The sequence below is a fragment of the Chaetodon auriga genome, chromosome 2, assembly GCF_051107435.1.
Source record: "Chaetodon auriga isolate fChaAug3 chromosome 2, fChaAug3.hap1, whole genome shotgun sequence".
NCBI classification, from domain to species: domain Eukaryota; kingdom Metazoa; phylum Chordata; class Actinopteri; order Chaetodontiformes; family Chaetodontidae; genus Chaetodon; species Chaetodon auriga.
The window spans coordinates 10,155,431-10,172,904 of NC_135075.1; the positions used below are offsets into that span (position 1 = coordinate 10,155,431).

Here is a 17,474-nt window from a genome sequence, read left to right on the forward strand (position 1 = left end):
GTTTATAACTCTTAGCATAATGGTTAGAAGATGCCTTTGTGGTTTCATGCATGGCAAAAAGCACAATGAACAAGCATTGTATATGTGTTTTTATTTTTGGGCTTTTTTAGACATGGAATAAAAAGTTTTGAAATATTTGTGAAATACAAGCAAAATGACTGAAAAATCTCCAAAGCTAATGAGACATGGATATAAAATGTGATAATATAACGAGTCTTTATTTGACTTTTATATTTACATTAAATGACTGAAAAACATAAAAATCTGCACAGAAATGTTACACTTCTACGAAGCTAGTTTGCACTGCAGTTATGTGGTGCTGAAGTTGTATGTGTTCATACTGAAGTCGGTCAGCAGAATGCGTGCCTTTGACAGGCGCTTGAGGCGATTCTGAAGGTGGATTCTCTTGGTTTTAATGCCAGAATCCTCTTGAAGGAGGGGCCCGGTTTTGTCCTTGTCCTGAAGCATCTGCAGCATCTCCCTCTGCAGCTGGATGACAGACTCCTGCAGCATCTGGTAGCGGATCACCAGGGGGATCTGGTCAGCCAGACGCTGGCCGGCAATCTGTGATTCAGATAACATGTTTGATTTCCATAGAAAAACAGATTATTTCTATGAATTATTAATGTTGAATTAATTCTTTGGTAAGTACGTATGTGTTCATGACCAACCAGATTACTTACTCATTATAAATGAAACAAAGAGTTCATCATGATCAGTAGCATCATTACTAAACCATAAATAAACTACTTATAGATTACTTATAACTTCATTATGATTTAAGTATTCAAGAAAAACTTAAAGACTGATTTTAAATTGTTGCCTCTGGAGAGTTTATCATTTTGGCTATTTTTGACTGAGCTATCTTAAACAATTACACTAATAAATTACAGTAGTTCTTGAAAATTATATAGCTCAAATTCTTTCCTAGCTTTATAAAGTATCTACAATGTGTGCGATGTATTATTTAACATACAACATGTAAATGACATACTTGGTAGTAGGATTTAAGGTGTTTGACCATCTCTTTCAGGGTGGCCCCACTGTCGTGACTGCTCACAGTGCCGCTGGGGCCTTTGTTCCCTTGTAGAGTACCGAAGAAAGTCATTTCATCTTCCCTCTTCCTCTTCCCTAACTTCTTGCTGTACGTGCTGTCCTGAGTGTAAACTATCGACTCCATCTTAAACTGAGTCCTCAGCATGGACTCTGCTACGATCTCCTTCTCCTTTTTGATGGCTTCAATCTTCACCTGAAGGACATAAACATTTATCTATGTGTCAGTAAATATTCAACAATGTTAATTCATAGCTGCAAAGGTAAATCAAAGTGACACCTTGGCTGTTCTGATGAGGTTAGGAAATCCAACAAAGCTGCTCTGTGCCACCTTAAACAGCTCTTTCTTCACAATTTCTAAAACAAACAAAAATCAGACAGACTGAACAAGATCAAATAACTCAAATGTATTACATATCCAGTCTGCAATTACTGTAGCATCATGATAAGACATGCCTGCCACTTCCTTGAGTTTCAGGACAGCAGGCTCTTCCAGCTGTTTGATCTGCTCCTTGACCATTCCCTCAAATGTCTTGTAGTTGATGAAGCCTGGTAGTTCTCTCCCACGGTACATTCGTTCATACTGAGCCACCCCTCTCTCAATATTCCAGTTGACTGCAATACGGAAGAAAAGATGTAGATCAAAACTTGTTTGGCGGGGGTCATTTCTGCAGTCTGGAGCAAAACTTAAACATAAAAGTGACCATCATTTCAAATTTAAAATAGGATGCTAATGTTTTACTATCTTACTCAAGAGAGATTCAGTTTTTTAGTACAGACGTCACAGCAAAGACATCAAAAGAAAGTGTTGATGCACTTACATGTTACCCCGGAGCGGTCTATGATCTCTTTCCATACCAGAAACTCTTTTCTGAGTAAGGAAAAGATATTGAGCCTGTCTCCATATTTGAGGTCCTCCCCTGTAGTGAGGTTGACAGCATCTTGTGTGAATGCTGTCACTTTCTAAAATATAACAGGTTCATGTAAAAAAAGAGGGTAAATGAATTTTTTCAGACACTCAAATCACTTTGGTTCGACTTTTGGGTTGAAGGTGCAGTATTTTAGAAGTGTAAAAAGTGTCAAGTAAACTCACATCAATGAGAAACACGAGCCTCTCAGCTGCATCGGGTGGGGGTCCGTTGCCATATCCGTCCAGCTCTGCCTGAGTCTGCATTAGTTTCTTCTCTATCTGCTCTTCCAGTCGAGGTAGAGATTTCTACAAGTCACACAGGAGTCAAAACTTCACCGCGTGATGTGCGCAAAGTAATCTGCAGTGAACTGTTAAGGTGAAACACTAAGAAGTATTCACCTGGATATGATGCACCAGCTCGAGGGTGAGTTTCTCAGCCAGTTTAGGAACAGTGGCATGACCTTCATCATAGAGAATCCTCAAGAGAAAATAAAAAGCTACTGAGTACATGCTGCACAACCTGTCAAACTGCAAATCACTGTTTGCATAATTACCTCAAAGGAATGAACTTACTGGAAATACACATGATCTCTGAAGAAGGCTTTCTCTTTTTCTATTGCTTCGCCAAGAGACACCTTATCTGTGATCTCCTTCTGACCTCTGCACCTCACGATCATGTAGCCCTTCTTCAGGTGGATGACCTCATTATGGACAATGTCAACCACTGTCCCTTCTGTGCCTTGGTCCACCAGGTCAGGTTTGGTCAAAATACCTGAGAGAGAGAGAAATTTAACAATGTACAGACTGAGTGGACACAGTCTGGCCATAGAAACAGGCTCTCACAGGCATTAATGTAACTGTAATTTGAATTTATATTTGACATTTGAATCACAAAAGAGTTCAGTTCACAAAAAACGATTCTATTTACCCAAACTCCTCTCTCCATCCGGATCGACTTCCTGTGCCATCTTTAAAGCCTCTGTGGTTGCTATGTCCACGTTGCATGGAACAACCACCAAGCTGATGGTTTCTTGTTTTGTGATGAACCTCTGGATCAGTCTTTTAATCTGAAAGTATGAATTTATATTATATCAATTATACATATACAGTTACAAACTGTACAGCTATCAAGTAACGACTGTTTGGGGTTGTGGTACTCAAACAATGAACAAATACATTATTACAAGAGTAAAGCTCTCTACCCACGTTAAAGGTCTTGTGAGGCTGTAGTGGGCATTACATGTAAGAGAACTAAATTGTTGGATGGATTAGAAATGGAGATAAATCTTAGATTCTTACAACTTGTTGTGCAACAAAATATAAGAATGTGGCCAAAAAAGATCTTATTTCAGTTGTTTCAAGTATGTCGTCAATGACTGACCATTACAGGATCCTGAACAGTGATTGTCCAGTCACAGCTCAGCAGCTGGGCATGGTAAGCCAGTCAAGCATTTGCATTTGTCCACATGATGAAGCGGTGTGCATGGGATATATTAGGAGTAATATTGTATATATGGAGGATGGTGTCTTTTTTTCAGCCTTTTCAAAACCAAAAATACAAGAGAAAATGTAAAAGGAATGAATTGAACTGCATTTTAATCAGTTTTGAATTATGTTACAACTGTTAGCATGTCCGGTTAATTAGCTTGCTACCTGTAGTAGTGACCTGACCCAGCAATGCTTTCAAGAATAACTTTATAGAGCTCCAAGTTTTGTGGGATTTTTCTTCCCTCAAACCTTGTTCCACCATGAATGAATGAATGGCTCGTCCACTGTGTACTATCTCACTGTGAGGAAGCATGTCTTGGATGCTACTATAATGTATTAGAGTGTGGGCTCCCGTCATCCTCTTCCAAAATGGGGAAATTTTCAACCCAAGCCAAACTCAAATTTACCAAAATGTAAACAGATTTCTTCAAAAGTTCTAGTGGATTCAAGTTGGAGCTCATAGCTAACTAACTCTATGGCAACATAGTACTTTATTTTCACCATTATTGCCAGAGGGGAGAGTGGCAGCGTGGAAAGGGGATGACATGCAGCAAAGGGCCGTACATTGGAACCAAACCCAGGCCGGTGCAGTAAGAACACAGCCTTAGTACACGAGGTGCACACTCTACCAGGTGAGCTTCATGGGTGCCCTGACAAGACAAGACACATTAATCTTTTCCCTTCACAAAAGTCTCCAAATTATAGGAGTTCCAAAAGGCAAAACATAATTCGAAGTTGAGAGATCAGCAAAGTCATTAGGATTCATCATTTGAGGGCCATGACTGTTTGTACCAGATTTCATTAAAAACCTGTCCAATCGTTGGCAAGATATTTTACACTGGACCAAAGTTGAATGCTGAACAACCATACCTGCTCTCCAATGTTCTCCGGTTGTCCCTGCACAGCCACCCTGGTGATGCCGGGCAGGTCGATGAGCGTCAGGTCTGGAACATCAGGAGAGGCGATCTCCAGACTGATGAGGTCATCACTGATCCCTGACCCGACACCGGCCATTTTATTCTGAGCTGGAGACAAAAGACATGATGTGTGATGATTTCAAAGGATGGGAGGGCTGATCACTGACAAGCACATAAAACCCCACCTCACCTCCTTCAGTAAGTTGTTTTTGAGTGAGACATTTAAGAATGGCGTATACTGTACCTTCTCTAATCTTTTTCTCCACGACTGCAGGGTCTGTCATCTCTTCCTCGTGGTCCTTGTAGCTTAACTTTCCGGACCATTTCTCTCCTTCTTTCTTTCTCTTCATCTTTAATTCAAGAGGACATCTTGTCACAATGCCTAAAGAAAATCAAAGTGAAATCCACTGTATAGTTGGATCAGATCATTGAGACAATATCTCAGCATAGAACTGGGCTGGTTTAAAGTGAACTTTGAACTGGTGTAACACTGGTCCACCAGCGGTCTGCTGCATCAAACGCAAACCTGAACTAATGTCACCTATCAGAGCTAAGCTAAATCAAGACAACCGCAGCCTGGATTTTGATGCGCTTCTGTTCATGCAGTGACAATACGAGGACGTCTAAAAGGACAAAGAAAGACTACTAGAAATCATTCCCCATGTTTTTTTTTTGTTTTTTTTTTGGCTGTGACTTCGTCAAGATTCAGCAGTTTTTAAAGGATTTCACAACTTTTCTCAACATTTGTGATTTCATTTCCGCTGTGGAAGTTAACCTATTACTTATTCCTGCTGGATCCTTTAAGGAAAACAGAGAGATGATAAATGACGGACACAAAAACGTTTTAATGCTTTGTCGTCTTTTTCATTTATCAAGTCAATGTTTATGTCCTACCGCTTCCTCTTGGCAGAGCCACCCCTGACAGCGCCTCCAACACGGAGCTCTTCCCCGAGCTTTGGTCTCCAATCACGGCGATAGCAGGCAGCGCCAAGTCCTTCTCCACACCCAGAGAGCGAAGAGAGTCAATGAGGTCAATGCAGGGACGCACCTTCTCCTCATACTGCTGGTTCAGAGTGTTCATGGTGATGACTTCTTGTCTACTGCTGAGACTCGTCCGTGTGGAGTGAAGAGCAGCAGTCGCGGAGTGCGTCGGATGGAAGCTGCAGGAAAAGTTGATCTAAGTTTCGTTTCCTTGTCTTTGGTTTCGTTTCGTTTGCTATGGATGGGTGAACTGATAACGCACGTGAAGCCATCTAACGGCACCGACCTCGTGGGTGGATGAGCTGAGCGGTTGGCCTGACATTGTGCCATCAATGATTGTGATTTAACACAAACCGATCTACGCCTGTTCCGTAATGATCAAAACAACAATCACTGCAATCCCTGCATTAAGTCTGTAATCCAGTCAGCTGAGACTTGCTCGTATACCTCAGGCTGTATGAGTCACGGAAACAATCAGAAAAAGTCCACTGTGCAAAGGCAACACACTACAGGGATGCAACCATAACAACAACAACAACAACAACAACAACAACAACAGAACAGGGTGTGAGACATCTAGACTTAGGTTTCGTTTCGTTGTCTTCTTTCTCTGTTGTGTTTCCGTTTAGGTGTTGTCAATGCAATTTCATGAATAAAGCAATTCTTCATGTGACAGATGCAGCCCAGGGTGGGTTTATGGATGAACTCGTTAACATTATCTTTACAGTGAATTCACCTTAGATAATTCGGAGATGCCCTCCCACAGGCTACATCTCATAGAATTGTTCATAAAGTCCCCAAAAATATTTGTGCTCTGTAAGTGTGTTCTTATGTGAGCGCTCTGATTAATATAAGTATTCTTTATTTATATAGCACCTTTCGAAACACAGTTGCATAAAGATTCACAATAAGCACTCCATCTAGTGGAGTGAGCAGGCCACCGAAAAAACAGGTGACTGTGATAGAATATAAATGATATGAAATCTTGAATTACCATTAAATTACCAGACAGGCTTGCAAATATTGAAAATATCAGAATTAGACTGCGGCCTTAGCGGAGCGCCTTCGACCGCTCGGCCATGCCGACTGACTCTATTTGGAGATGATACAAAAATCATGACAGATCGATGATAAAATGTTTTCAGTTAAGTTACACATTGCCATTATGTGAAACGTAGTGACAGCAATAAGTGGTCGTTACCTAATTCAATTAAGAGTGAACCCTTTGTGATTGTTGACTTCATTTGTAGTATTCCAATCTAATAGCAGTTTGAAGCTACTGAGCAACTCTTACATTATGGTTTGTCAGGGAAGTTTTACTGTCAAATGAATAATACTGTCTGTTTGCATCACTGCAATATGTCTGAACGAGTACGTGAGTATATAGAGAGGCAAAACAAGTAAAATCCTTAAAGTATTTTACAGGATTCAGTACTGGTTTTGTTTCAGGAAAATATATCTGTTTCAAAGGGGACTTCTCTTAATTCTCTACATTTTAAATCTTTAAGACTTTCTATTTTTATACTTTGCCTCTTCAATACATCAATGAAGTCATCACAACACTCCTGTCTCAACAGCTCTATCTAGTGGAGTTAACACGCCTCTGAAAAACAGGCAACTTTGTGATTGAATATAAATGACTGGAAATTATTTTTAATCCACCTGTGTGTGCTGTTTATGATCTATATTGTGTGTCTTTTCTTCAAAGTATTTTTATTTCAATCAGCGATTATTTTATCTTTCTTTCATTTTTATCTTTCTGCTTTTAAAGAAATCTTTAGAACAAACTATAAAAGTAGCACTTAAGGAAGAAATTACAAATTATCGTGGAAATAGAAAGAATCATGATGGGAATGATTTTGCTATAATGTTGAGATTACGTCTCTTAACACTATAACATCATCAGACCTATCAGATTTGACTGGATATGCCTGTGTATGTGAGATTTCAGAAATTGTTTGAGCTGTTTGGGCTAAATTCAGCATACCACGGCCTCACATTAAATGGACTTTGACTTTTATACCAGTTTTTCCTGCCCTCCAGTCGATTTTCTTAGTAAACATTCTGTCAATAGACAACGCAGGTCTATATGTCGCGTCTTTTACTGCCTTTACGATTTTTTTTAATGGTTACTTTTTCGTAGCTGCTGCGTACGTATCATATCATGGACGTTATGTCATGTTCGGCAGAAGTCGAGTTATAGACCTGCACCTGTGGGGATACATAGCTTGAAAATTACTGTCAGAAGTGGGATTCGAACCCACGCCTCCAGGGGAGACTGCGACCTGAACGCAGCGCCTTAGACCGCTCGGCCATCCTGACTACATGACGTTTCATCTGATTGGAGTGGTTAATAGTGAATTGTGAATAGTCCAAAAAGACGGGATGAAAAATTTGCGAAAAAATGTGTCCTCCATGACAGACAATGACTCCCACCCCCTCCAACACACACTCACTACGCTGAGGAGCTCCATCAGTGACACGATGCTACATCCAAAGTGTGTGAAGGAGCGGTATCGCAGGTCATTCCTCCCTGCAGCTGTCAGACTACACAATAAAAACTAGTAATCAGTGAAATAATCTGTGCAATAAGGTGTGCAATAAAACATGTAATAACAGTCTGTAAATACAAGTACTTTTTTTTTTTTTTTTTTTAACAATTTCCTTTAGGACATCTCTTTTTATTTTTTATTTAAAATTCCCACTCTTTTGTACATACTGCTGTTTTTACTTTACATGCACTTGTTATATTACTTGTTTTATTGATGCTGTTGTAATTTGGAATTTCCCCTCGTGGGACTAATAAAGGAATATTGATTGATTGATTGATTGATCTGTGTGAATTAACCACGTCTGAAGCAGAAGCTGAGATATTTGATAATCTCACTGTGTGTCTGTCAGCTTGTTCTGAAGGTCTTCAGCCTCATAGCATCTAGAAATCAATCAATGCAGTTTTCACCTACCCATTTAACTTTCTCCGGCAAATAAGTACTAAAAGAAGTTGAGTATATTTTCTATGTTTGTTGCATATGTTTATAGTGAAGTACATCAACCTGTATCTGATTTGTTGGATTTGGAAAAAGTGGCCCCTGATCCAGAGCACAGTGTCTATTACGATAAAAGCAACCTTGTCTTGTGAAGACTGATGTACGTTTTAAGACATCCAGCTCTGCTGCCGTTGCTGCTGTACGGTGCGATGTCCTCAGGCAGGTGGTGTTTGGCTACTGGACTGCTGTAAATCAGACAGATTAGCAAATTGAACACAGCTGCAGCCTGTTTAATAATTCAGAAAGTTAATGAGGGGTCCTTTTGATTAGACGTGCCACTTAATGAGCAACTAATTGACAACTGTGAACATTGCTGACTGGCACAAAATCAGAAAGTTTTGCTTAATCCTTCATTAAACCTGTCCTCAGTGAAACTCTGAGAGGAACTTTGTGGACTTGTGTGCGGATGTAAAGAGCAAATTCCAAACCAGCCTGACAGTGCAGAGTGGGACCTTAAGCTTTGGCAATATTTAACATGGTTGTGACACCATACAGCATACAAGTTAATAAAACGTCCCCTTAAATGCTCCATAGACCTGATTGGTTCTCCAGAGCCAGCTGGGTCTCAGTGTCTTGTCAAAAATGAGCACTACATGTCATGTTTTTCATTGCATAGAAACAGTCACAGTGGTTGAGTGTAATCCATGTTGTCCTCTGCATGAATCTTCAGGTGTGTGTTTAAGTTGTTCTTCCTCTTGAAGCTTTTCCCACACACCACGCACAGATGGGGTCTTTCCCCTGTGTGCGTCACCCTGTGAGCTTCCATGTCGCCTTTTCGATTGAAGCGTCGTCCGCAGTCGGTGCACTGGTACGGTCTTTCCCCCGTGTGGATTCTCGCGTGCAAAGTCAAAGCTCCACTCTGTCTGAAGTTCATGCCGCATTCCTTACAGCGGTACGGCTTCTCTCCTGTGTGGATTCTCACGTGATCTTTCAAATGGCTCGACTCTTTAAAACGTTTTGCACAGATGGGACAGATGTGTCTCCTCTTCCTGGTGAGGTCATTCACATCTTCTTCCATGCCAACACTGTCCCTTCCTTCAGTGCACGAGTTGTTGTTCTTTGGCCTCATTCCTGTTGGTCTGAGCGCCTTCATGCACTCTCCATTCACCACACCTTCTGTAATCTCACCATATTTGCTTTGATCTGCAGAGCAGAAGTGCTGAGAAACTCTGGTCAGTCGGCACCTTCCTCCTTTAGCATGTCTTCTCCTTTCCTCTGGTGTGTAAAATGTTTGGCTTGTCAGAGTCTGGTTGTGGTTGAGGCTGGAAGATTGAGGCTCATCATAAACTCTCCTCTCTGACTGAGGAGGGATTCTGTTGTCCTGGCCAGTGTCTTCCTGAGGACTAGTACACTTTTCCTCTTTAATGTGAGGGGGGTCCCGGTCCTTGTGGTCCTGACAGGGGCTCCAGTCTTGTTCAGTGTGTGGCTGCTCATCAGGCCCATCCTGCACATGAGTGACCTCAAGTGGATCTACAAGGACAAAGGTGTGAAAATACAGTGTACCATACTCTTATCATTTTAGTTATATTGCAGGAGGACAAATACACATATGTGCCTACATCTAAGGCTCTGTTCACCTTCTGTTACTGTTATCCAAATGAAGGTTGACCTCAAAGATGGGTGTCGCCATCAGTTCTCATGTAATAATGTAGGAATGGCCACTGAGTACTCATGGGTCAGAACATCAGCTGTTGCGGCTGGTGTGATCCCATCACATGGTCTCTAGTTTTACCTTGTTGTTGATGGCAGGCAGTGAAAACTTTAACTGATCAGACAAAATCAATATATATATATATATATATATACACTATATTATATTATGAAAAGATGATTTACTGTGATGCAGTTTGGTTTTAGTATTGTCAAATGGACAGAGTCCAGTCAAAGTGTCTCTCTGCCCACAAAGGTTTTAGTGTTTCACCACATTCCAGCACACAGGTGGATATAATAAAATGGCTCGCCTCTGCTGGATGTGTTCTTACAGAGTCCTCGTCTCACCTGTCAGGTCTTCTCTCCAGGATCCAGAAGACTCTGGATTTACTCCCCGGGGAGCCTCAGCCTCGCTGGTTGATGGAGATGATGGAAACTCATCAGCATCAGGCTCAGCTTTGATATCTGCTGTCTGTTCAACAGTTAACAGTCTGTAGAGGTGTGAGGACGACTCCTCGTGACCGTCTCCTGTCACAGCCTGAGGGGACACGGTGACATCACTCTGCTGCCTACAGGACGGTCCTCGCCGGGCAGCCCTGTGCTCAGGCTCCTCTTTAACACTCAGGGTGCTTGGGTGATCCGGGCTCACATGTGGGGTCCGCTCCTCCTCAGGGCAGCATTCAGGAGAAGCGTCCTTATCACAGCAGCGAGGACTGAACTGATGAGCTGCTGAATGACATGAGAGTGGAGACTGGAGATAAAAAAAACACACTTTATACTCACATTCAAGTCTAAAATGTGTCATGAACACATTGTTTTTCTTTTAGTGTTAAAGGTCACACATGTCACCTGACTCATACTACTTTAATTTACAAAACATCCTCATGAGAAATGGAATATTTTCACAGAAAAACTGAAGGGAGCTGCATCATGTTTCCCACAACACCTCATCTCATGGAATGAGAGTGAATCTAGTCTTTATCACTGAGTGAAAGTCTAATCCACACACCTGATCGATGTAATCTGACTTGAGGCCAGAGCACCAGTTTTCGCAGGTGATCTATCTCCTGCTTGGATCGGCTGATTTCTCCCTGGTACTCTATCAGCGTTTTCTGCACCGCCCCGAAGATCTCCACGGCCGCCGTCGTCAGCCGCTGGGAGATAAAGGCGTTCAGATGCTGCAGAGAGGCCATGTCTGCTGCTCCGGCAGATGCACACATCCCGGTGTGAGACTTCCTTGTTGTGAACGGTTTCAGTGGTTTTGTTAAACGCGGTGGAGCGCTGGGACGGACTGCTGTCGCCTCCTGCCGGTCGTTCAGGAGGATGTCTAGGACTTCCAAGAAACTTGGTGTTTTACCCGGACGGGAGTGATTTTGCAGGTGGTTGCAGCACACGCTTCAGCAAAGTATGGGCTGGATTTAAAGTCTGAATAATGAAAAAGACTAGGCTTAATAATACAATACGAGATCAATTTATTAATACATGTCAAGAATGAATGCAGATAGAATATACTAGGGGAGAGTGAGGTAAAGTGAGACACTTTTTACATTTGCTCCCCTCTAAGTGAGATGAAATGATATATCAGTAAAATTTACACATTTCCCATTAATTCAGGATGTTTCCTCGCAATGGAAATTGTCAGAAGGTATTCAGGATGAAGGGAAGTGAAAATATGATTGTTTTTAAAAAAAGTGGTCTTGTGTCTCACTTTACCCCGGCCCAGGGGTAAAGTGAGACGAACCCGAAAAATCAGTGGGGTAAAGTGAACCAGCTGGGGGTAAAGTGATGGGGATTGGTCAATTAAGCACATTTTTTCTAAACACTTCAAAGTAACTCTGAACAAAATTGTCAGGACCTATTAGGTTTGTTTAGTGGTATGTTCTGTTCTGTCTTGTCTCTTTTTATCTCCTGTTTTATTTTGATGAGCTGTCTATGTCATATCCCTCTTCCTGTCGAGTTTCTGTCATTGTCTCCCCACCCCTCCTGTTCCTAAGCTGTGCTCTCCCTCCCTTCTTTGCCAGATCGCCTCATCTGTTTCAGTGAATGTATCCAGCATTTCTTTGTGTATTCTGTGACCTTGACCCAGTTTCAGTTTGACTACAAGTTTAGCTTAGTGATTTTAATACTTCTGCCTGTGTGGACTGATCTTCTGGTTTTGACTCTGGTAATAAACTGACTTGCCCTCTTGCAAATTGTTTGTCTGTGCCTCTGCTTTGTGCATCACCCTGCTCTGATCCTTACAAAAATCAAAATACAACATAATATAATTCAAAATGTTTTAATTAACATTTAAATGACAATCAGTTAGATTAGAACACAGTCAGAACCAGCTATTAACAGCCTGAGACTCGAACACTTAACCAGACCCATCTGGGTGGAAACATCAGCCTATAACCAGGCCTAGCCTACTCTACATTACTGGCAAAGATGAGGAGTTGCTCACTCCATGTGGTTCTTCCAGGCCTTCCCAGGGATGTTGCCTCTGGAGTTCGGACAGAGAGATGGCGATGCGCTAAAAAGCTGCCAAACTAAGCTTCACCTAAAGTAGACAGTTCATTATTATAAGATTTAGCTGTGTGGCAAGATCAGTTGGCCTTAGTTAATCTACCAGAATCATGTGATGCACACCCTAGCCTACCTGCACATTGTGCCTTTGTCCAATTGGCAGGGACAGGGACATTGTTTTTTTAACTGCATAGTCAAATGCTAGTTGACGGCACTTAGATGGAGAAAGACCGTGGAACTGTTCCGCTAATTGTTTTAAGTGTTTTGCAAGCTCCTCCTCCATCTCATCTGGGAGAATTCTTTTAGCCTCGGCTACTGCACCCCAGCCCACTGCTGTTGTTTCTCCTTTCTTCTCTTTCTTTATAAATCGTAGGAGGCTTGATTTATCAATGTTTCTGTCCCTTGCAACAGCTCTTAAGGACTTTTTTCCCCTCCTTGACCTCAGTGGCTGCACTCTTCATCTCTGTGAGGGGTGTTTGGCCCCAGGCTGTCTTCCTCATATATTTCCTTGGCATGATGACTTCTCTACAATGTTAATTACATTAAAAAAATAAAACATACATAATGTAATATTACATTAGAATATGTTCAGGACTAAACTTAACTTGTGCTTCATGGTGGGGTAAAGTGAGACACTGTCTCACTTTACCCCACAGCATGTGTCTCACTTTACCCCACCCCCACCATTTTAGGAAAAACAACCTCTCTTAGCAATTCAGGCTAATCTTTAGCTTGCATCATCACATGGTTTCATATGTTGGTAGTACATCAACATGTGTGATATAAGTTTTTCTTCCTAAATTAATTTGCTTTGGCACAACAGTTGATTAAGTTGAGCGCATATTATTTTTACTTTTAACTGCAAAAAATATATTTTTGTGAAAAAAACATGCTTACCACAGTACCATGAGGTCCTCTCCTTCATGACCATGGGGAAATGGGAGGGGCTTGAAAACACAATGGTCACATGACCACAAATGTGTACCATTGTCTAGATACAGGGGGTGTGTCACATTACCCGGTGTCTCACATTACCCCTCTCTCCCTACTCATTTCAATTTGTAGAATTGGTCTCACACCCACGTCCATGAAAATTGATAGTCTGCCTTTAAGCAAGGCAGTTCATGCAAGATATATCGGAATATCAGAATCCAGACCCTCCAAGTGACTAGATTTTTGTTGTTGGACATACTTTGGTCCATCTAAATGCCACTGTATTTATCGCGACTTAGTTGTGGGTCAGTTTCAGAATTTGTCAACAGTCATGTAAAAGTAATAAAGTTTGAAGGATAGTCTGGTCGTAGCAGCCGCGCCCAGGAATAAAAAAATGCAATCAAAATTTAAAAAAGCAAATATTAGGTGAATAAAAAGCTTTTTACGTTTGCAAATTTATCCAAAAAACGACGACAGAATAGGCTCTGTGCACAAGCCTCGTGACGTACTTCCGATTCCGCCTGAAATCGGCAAACCAGTTTCCGGTTTACTTCCCTCTCCAGTCAAAACAGCGCTAAAATAAATACAAGGAACGAAAAATGAATCAACATCCACGAAAGAAGACGAAGTATAATGTGAGAGGGACATTTAAGTTCCAGAAGACGGTGGGTGGCTCTAATGAGCACTGTTGTGTGCCACTTTGTGCCAGCTCAAGTCGCTATAACAGCGAGCTTAGCTTCCACTGCTTCCCGAAGGACACCGAACTTCGTGCACAGTGGCTGCAGAAAATATGCAGGACGGGATTTTCGGTAACTCAGCATACGAAGGTATGCAGCCGACATTTCGAAAATGCCCAAATTCGAAATACCCCCAAAGGTAGACGGGTTTTAGCAGCAAACGCAGTGCCAACACTGTTTGAATGGAACAGTTACACAGCAACCAAGACAAGAGCCGGTGTTTGGGATCGCCGCCCTCGACTGACATCAAGCCCAGAAACATCACCTGTGCCCTGATCTTTGTCTGACACTGAAATGGAGTTTTGTGTTTGCTTCGTATGTTCTTTACTGTTACTTGTTGTGCTAACTGTGTTGACTTTATGTCCATTTCAGTGTCAGACAAAGATCAGGGCACAGGTGATGTTTCTGGGCTTGATGTCAGTCGAGGGCGGCGATCCCAAACACCGGCTCTTGTCTTGGTTGCTGTGTAACTGTTCCATTCAAACAGTGTTGGCACTGCGTTTGCTGCTAAAACCCGTCTACCTTTGGGGGTATTTCGAATTTGGGCATTTTCGAAATGTCGGCTGCATACCTTCGTATGCTGAGTTACCGAAAATCCCGTCCTGCATATTTTCTGCAGCCACTGTGCACGAAGTTCGGTGTCCTTCGGGAAGCAGTGGAAGCTAAGCTCGCTGTTATAGCGACTTGAGCTGGCACAAAGTGGCACACAACAGTGCTCATTAGAGCCACCCACCGTCTTCTGGAACTTAAATGTCCCTCTCACATTATACTTCGTCTTCTTTCGTGGATGTTGATTCATTTTTCATTCCTTGTATTTATTTTAGCGCTGTTTTGACTGGAGGGGGAAGTAAACCGGAAATTGGTTTGCCGATTTCAGGCGGAATCGGAAGAACGTCACGAGGCTTGTGCACAGAGCCTATTCAATGGGAACTGAAGCACGCGGGTGAAATACCAAGCTTTAAGGGAGTCCTGTTTACTTCAGGTGCTCACGGATATACTGCCGCTAGTTAAGTGACTGTAAAAACGACATAGTGTACATTCAAATGAAAGTCATTGTTTGACATTACATAAAAAAGGGCATTTGTTGACAGTGCGTGTCTCAGTTGGAACCACAAAGACGTCCTTTTTTCTGAAAAAGTTATTTACTGCTTTTCTGAAGGTATTTTCACAATCCTAAACATCTTAACATCTCTGTGAATCAGTATTTGTGGATCAAAAGTACAGCTGTGTGTCTCATGTAATAATACAAGAGAAGCACAAACTGTGGCTAGTTGTGTGTCTGGTACAAAACATTGACAAAGTTTAAAATCAGCGGCAGGCCTGGTTGTGAAAGTTTATTTGGTCACCCTGTCTTTTGAAATAATATTTTTCGATTACATTTGAATCACTATAAAAAAAACACAGGGGGGTTTTATCAATCAGGAGAGCTTATCATTTCCATGACCAACCCTTTGAAAAATGTCCCCTTCTCAAATTAAGGTAGCCAAAGTCACCTGTGGTGTCACAGATGTTGGTCTAGACCAGTACAGACACACTGTGGCAGGGATATGCATTCTCACAAAACTACCAAATGTAAACAGGCTCTCCTTTCTCCCCCTCTTAGTTGTTTCTACACTTTCACTAACAGTACACTGACAGTACATTCAGATGCTGTCTTGCTCTAAAGGGAGCAGCCACTACAGACTCATCAGTGTAATGAATGCACTGCTGCCACAAGATGGCGTCACGATTGCAGCTATTTTGTCTATGTTTTCTGTTCGGTTCGGTTATTTTGTACAGCGTGCTGACTATTGACACTAGAACTAATAAAAATAAATAAAATAAATAATAACACTCTGTAGCTCTTTGGGCCTTTGTCTCTGTAGTCAGTATGTTTGTCAGTATACAGTTTAGTTCATCTTCTGTTTTTTTTTGTTCTCTTATTACATGTTTTATTACATGTGGCGACTCCACTTCTTGTACTGGTGTCTGCTGGAGATATGAGACTGCCAAGGACATTCATTGTTATTTCATTCGCAACAATTCAGTCTCAGGATGAACTGCAAGATTATTGTCGCCTGCATGTTTTTGTTTCTCACAACTATTAAGTACAACTATTAACACACAAATAATTTAATAATTTGTTTTTATTCGTTTCTATGCCGGTCCGTTCGTCTATTTCAGAAAGAGCAGATGACATACTTCCCTCTGAACCTGGACTGGACTCCCATACACCCCTCACACAGGCTATCCCTGTTTCAGTGGAAACCTAAGCCACAGGTCAAAGGTCAGGGGTCAAAGTGATTACAAAACATCAGGAATACAATCTAATCTTTTTTCAGTTACATGTACCTTTTCACACAGATCATTTAAAGAAATCTGAGCAGACACATGAGGAACAGGTTATTTATGAGCAAATTTGTGCTTTATTAGCATGAATGCCTGGAAAATATCCACACTCATGATCTAATTGCAACTGCCATTATATGAACCCATACACATTTATCATGGATGGCAGACTATTATACATACATGGATGTTCAGTCTGCTTTATTACACGGATGCAAGCCACATGCTTAGGAGGTCAAGAAACAGGGTTGCACAAGTCATATTAATGTAAACAAACAGCAACCGAGCATTAACCTTTGAACATTACTATATATGAATTGCACAGATTTATTAAAGTTGTACAAACCTGAATTGTGATTTTAAACTTGACAAAAGCTCAATATTTGTTATGTACAGATGAGCCCGCTGTTTACTTACTCATGTATAATCACTGTGTTACTGATGTGCTTTTTTGATGCGCTTTAGTGTAAATGAATACTCTGGACATGCTTTAGAGAGGTATAACTTATGTGTATAATCTCCCAGTCGTCTGAGGATAGCATAGAAAACAGTCACAGTAATTTGTAGCAGGAGCAGCCACTTGTAAACAATGAGGGAGACAATCTTCCTCTTTACACGATTCAAATAAAAGTGTGATATCGTCTCTGCAGATGCAACTAAGAAGTGGAAACCATGGAGAAAGAAACAGCATGCTGCAGTCGTTGCATACTGTCCTTTTTTCTTGCACAAAGCCTGTATAGTGTATTTTGTAGTATACAGCTATTGTCTTTAGACTTTTTGATGTGATCAGTGACAGATATGAGTTGGAATGTGTCTGTGTTAACAAATATGACCCAGAAATGTCACTACATTATATTTTGAATCTGTATCTGAATAATAAAATACGCGTTATCAAAATATACTGTAGTTAGATTCAGTTAGATCA

The 17,474-nt window shown here is 41.3% G+C and overlaps 2 protein-coding genes and 1 non-coding gene across 3 annotated transcripts; all 3 read right to left on the bottom strand.

The window, feature by feature from the left end:
- Positions 1–106: 106 nt before the first annotated feature.
- On the bottom strand, positions 107–5,510 carry LOC143334530 (interferon-induced GTP-binding protein Mx-like). Its single transcript, XM_076753358.1, has 12 exons — positions 5,263–5,510; positions 4,613–4,750; positions 4,322–4,476; positions 2,892–3,030; positions 2,537–2,735; positions 2,363–2,441; positions 2,147–2,269; positions 1,875–2,016; positions 1,510–1,668; positions 1,334–1,410; positions 995–1,249; positions 107–564 (listed from the first exon to the last, which is right to left on the bottom strand). The coding sequence occupies exons 1-12, from the start codon at positions 5,447–5,449 to the stop codon at positions 310–312; spliced, it is 1,908 nt and encodes a 635-aa protein (XP_076609473.1). The 5' UTR covers positions 5,450–5,510; the 3' UTR covers positions 107–309.
- Positions 5,511–7,588: 2,078 nt separating this feature from the next.
- Positions 7,589–7,671, bottom strand: trnal-cag (transfer RNA leucine (anticodon CAG)). The gene has a single exon. It is a non-coding gene; the product is annotated as a tRNA-Leu (tRNA).
- A 234-nt stretch (positions 7,672–7,905) lies between these two features.
- On the bottom strand, positions 7,906–11,266 carry LOC143327065 (uncharacterized). The gene is made up of 3 exons (XM_076741215.1): positions 11,075–11,266; positions 10,395–10,797; positions 7,906–9,866 (listed from the first exon to the last, which is right to left on the bottom strand). Exons 1-3 carry the CDS (start codon positions 11,264–11,266, stop codon positions 9,019–9,021), a joined length of 1,443 nt encoding a protein of 480 aa, XP_076597330.1. The 3' UTR covers positions 7,906–9,018.
- Between the last annotated feature and the right edge of the window lie 6,208 nt (positions 11,267–17,474).

Excerpts from the sequence above, each read along its gene's own strand:
- LOC143334530 (XM_076753358.1), bottom strand. The coding sequence starts at position 5,449 with ATGAACACTCTGAACCAGCAGTATGAGGAGAAGGTGCGTCCCTGCATT. Across the intron at positions 4,751-5,262 it reads GGCTCTGCCAAGAGGAAGCG|GCATTGTGACAAGATGTCCT; the intron begins GTAGGACATAAA and ends GATTTTCTTTAG. Across the intron at positions 2,736-2,891 it reads GGATGGAGAGAGGAGTTTGG|GTATTTTGACCAAACCTGAC; the intron begins GTAAATAGAATC and ends TCTCTCTCTCAG.
- LOC143327065 (XM_076741215.1), bottom strand. The coding sequence starts at position 11,266 with ATGTGTGCATCTGCCGGAGCAGCAGACATGGCCTCTCTGCAGCATCTG. Across the intron at positions 10,798-11,074 it reads AACTGGTGCTCTGGCCTCAA|TCTCCACTCTCATGTCATTC; the intron begins GTCAGATTACAT and ends TTTTATCTCCAG. Across the intron at positions 9,867-10,394 it reads CTGGAGAGAAGACCTGACAG|ATCCACTTGAGGTCACTCAT; the intron begins GTGAGACGAGGA and ends TTGTCCTTGTAG.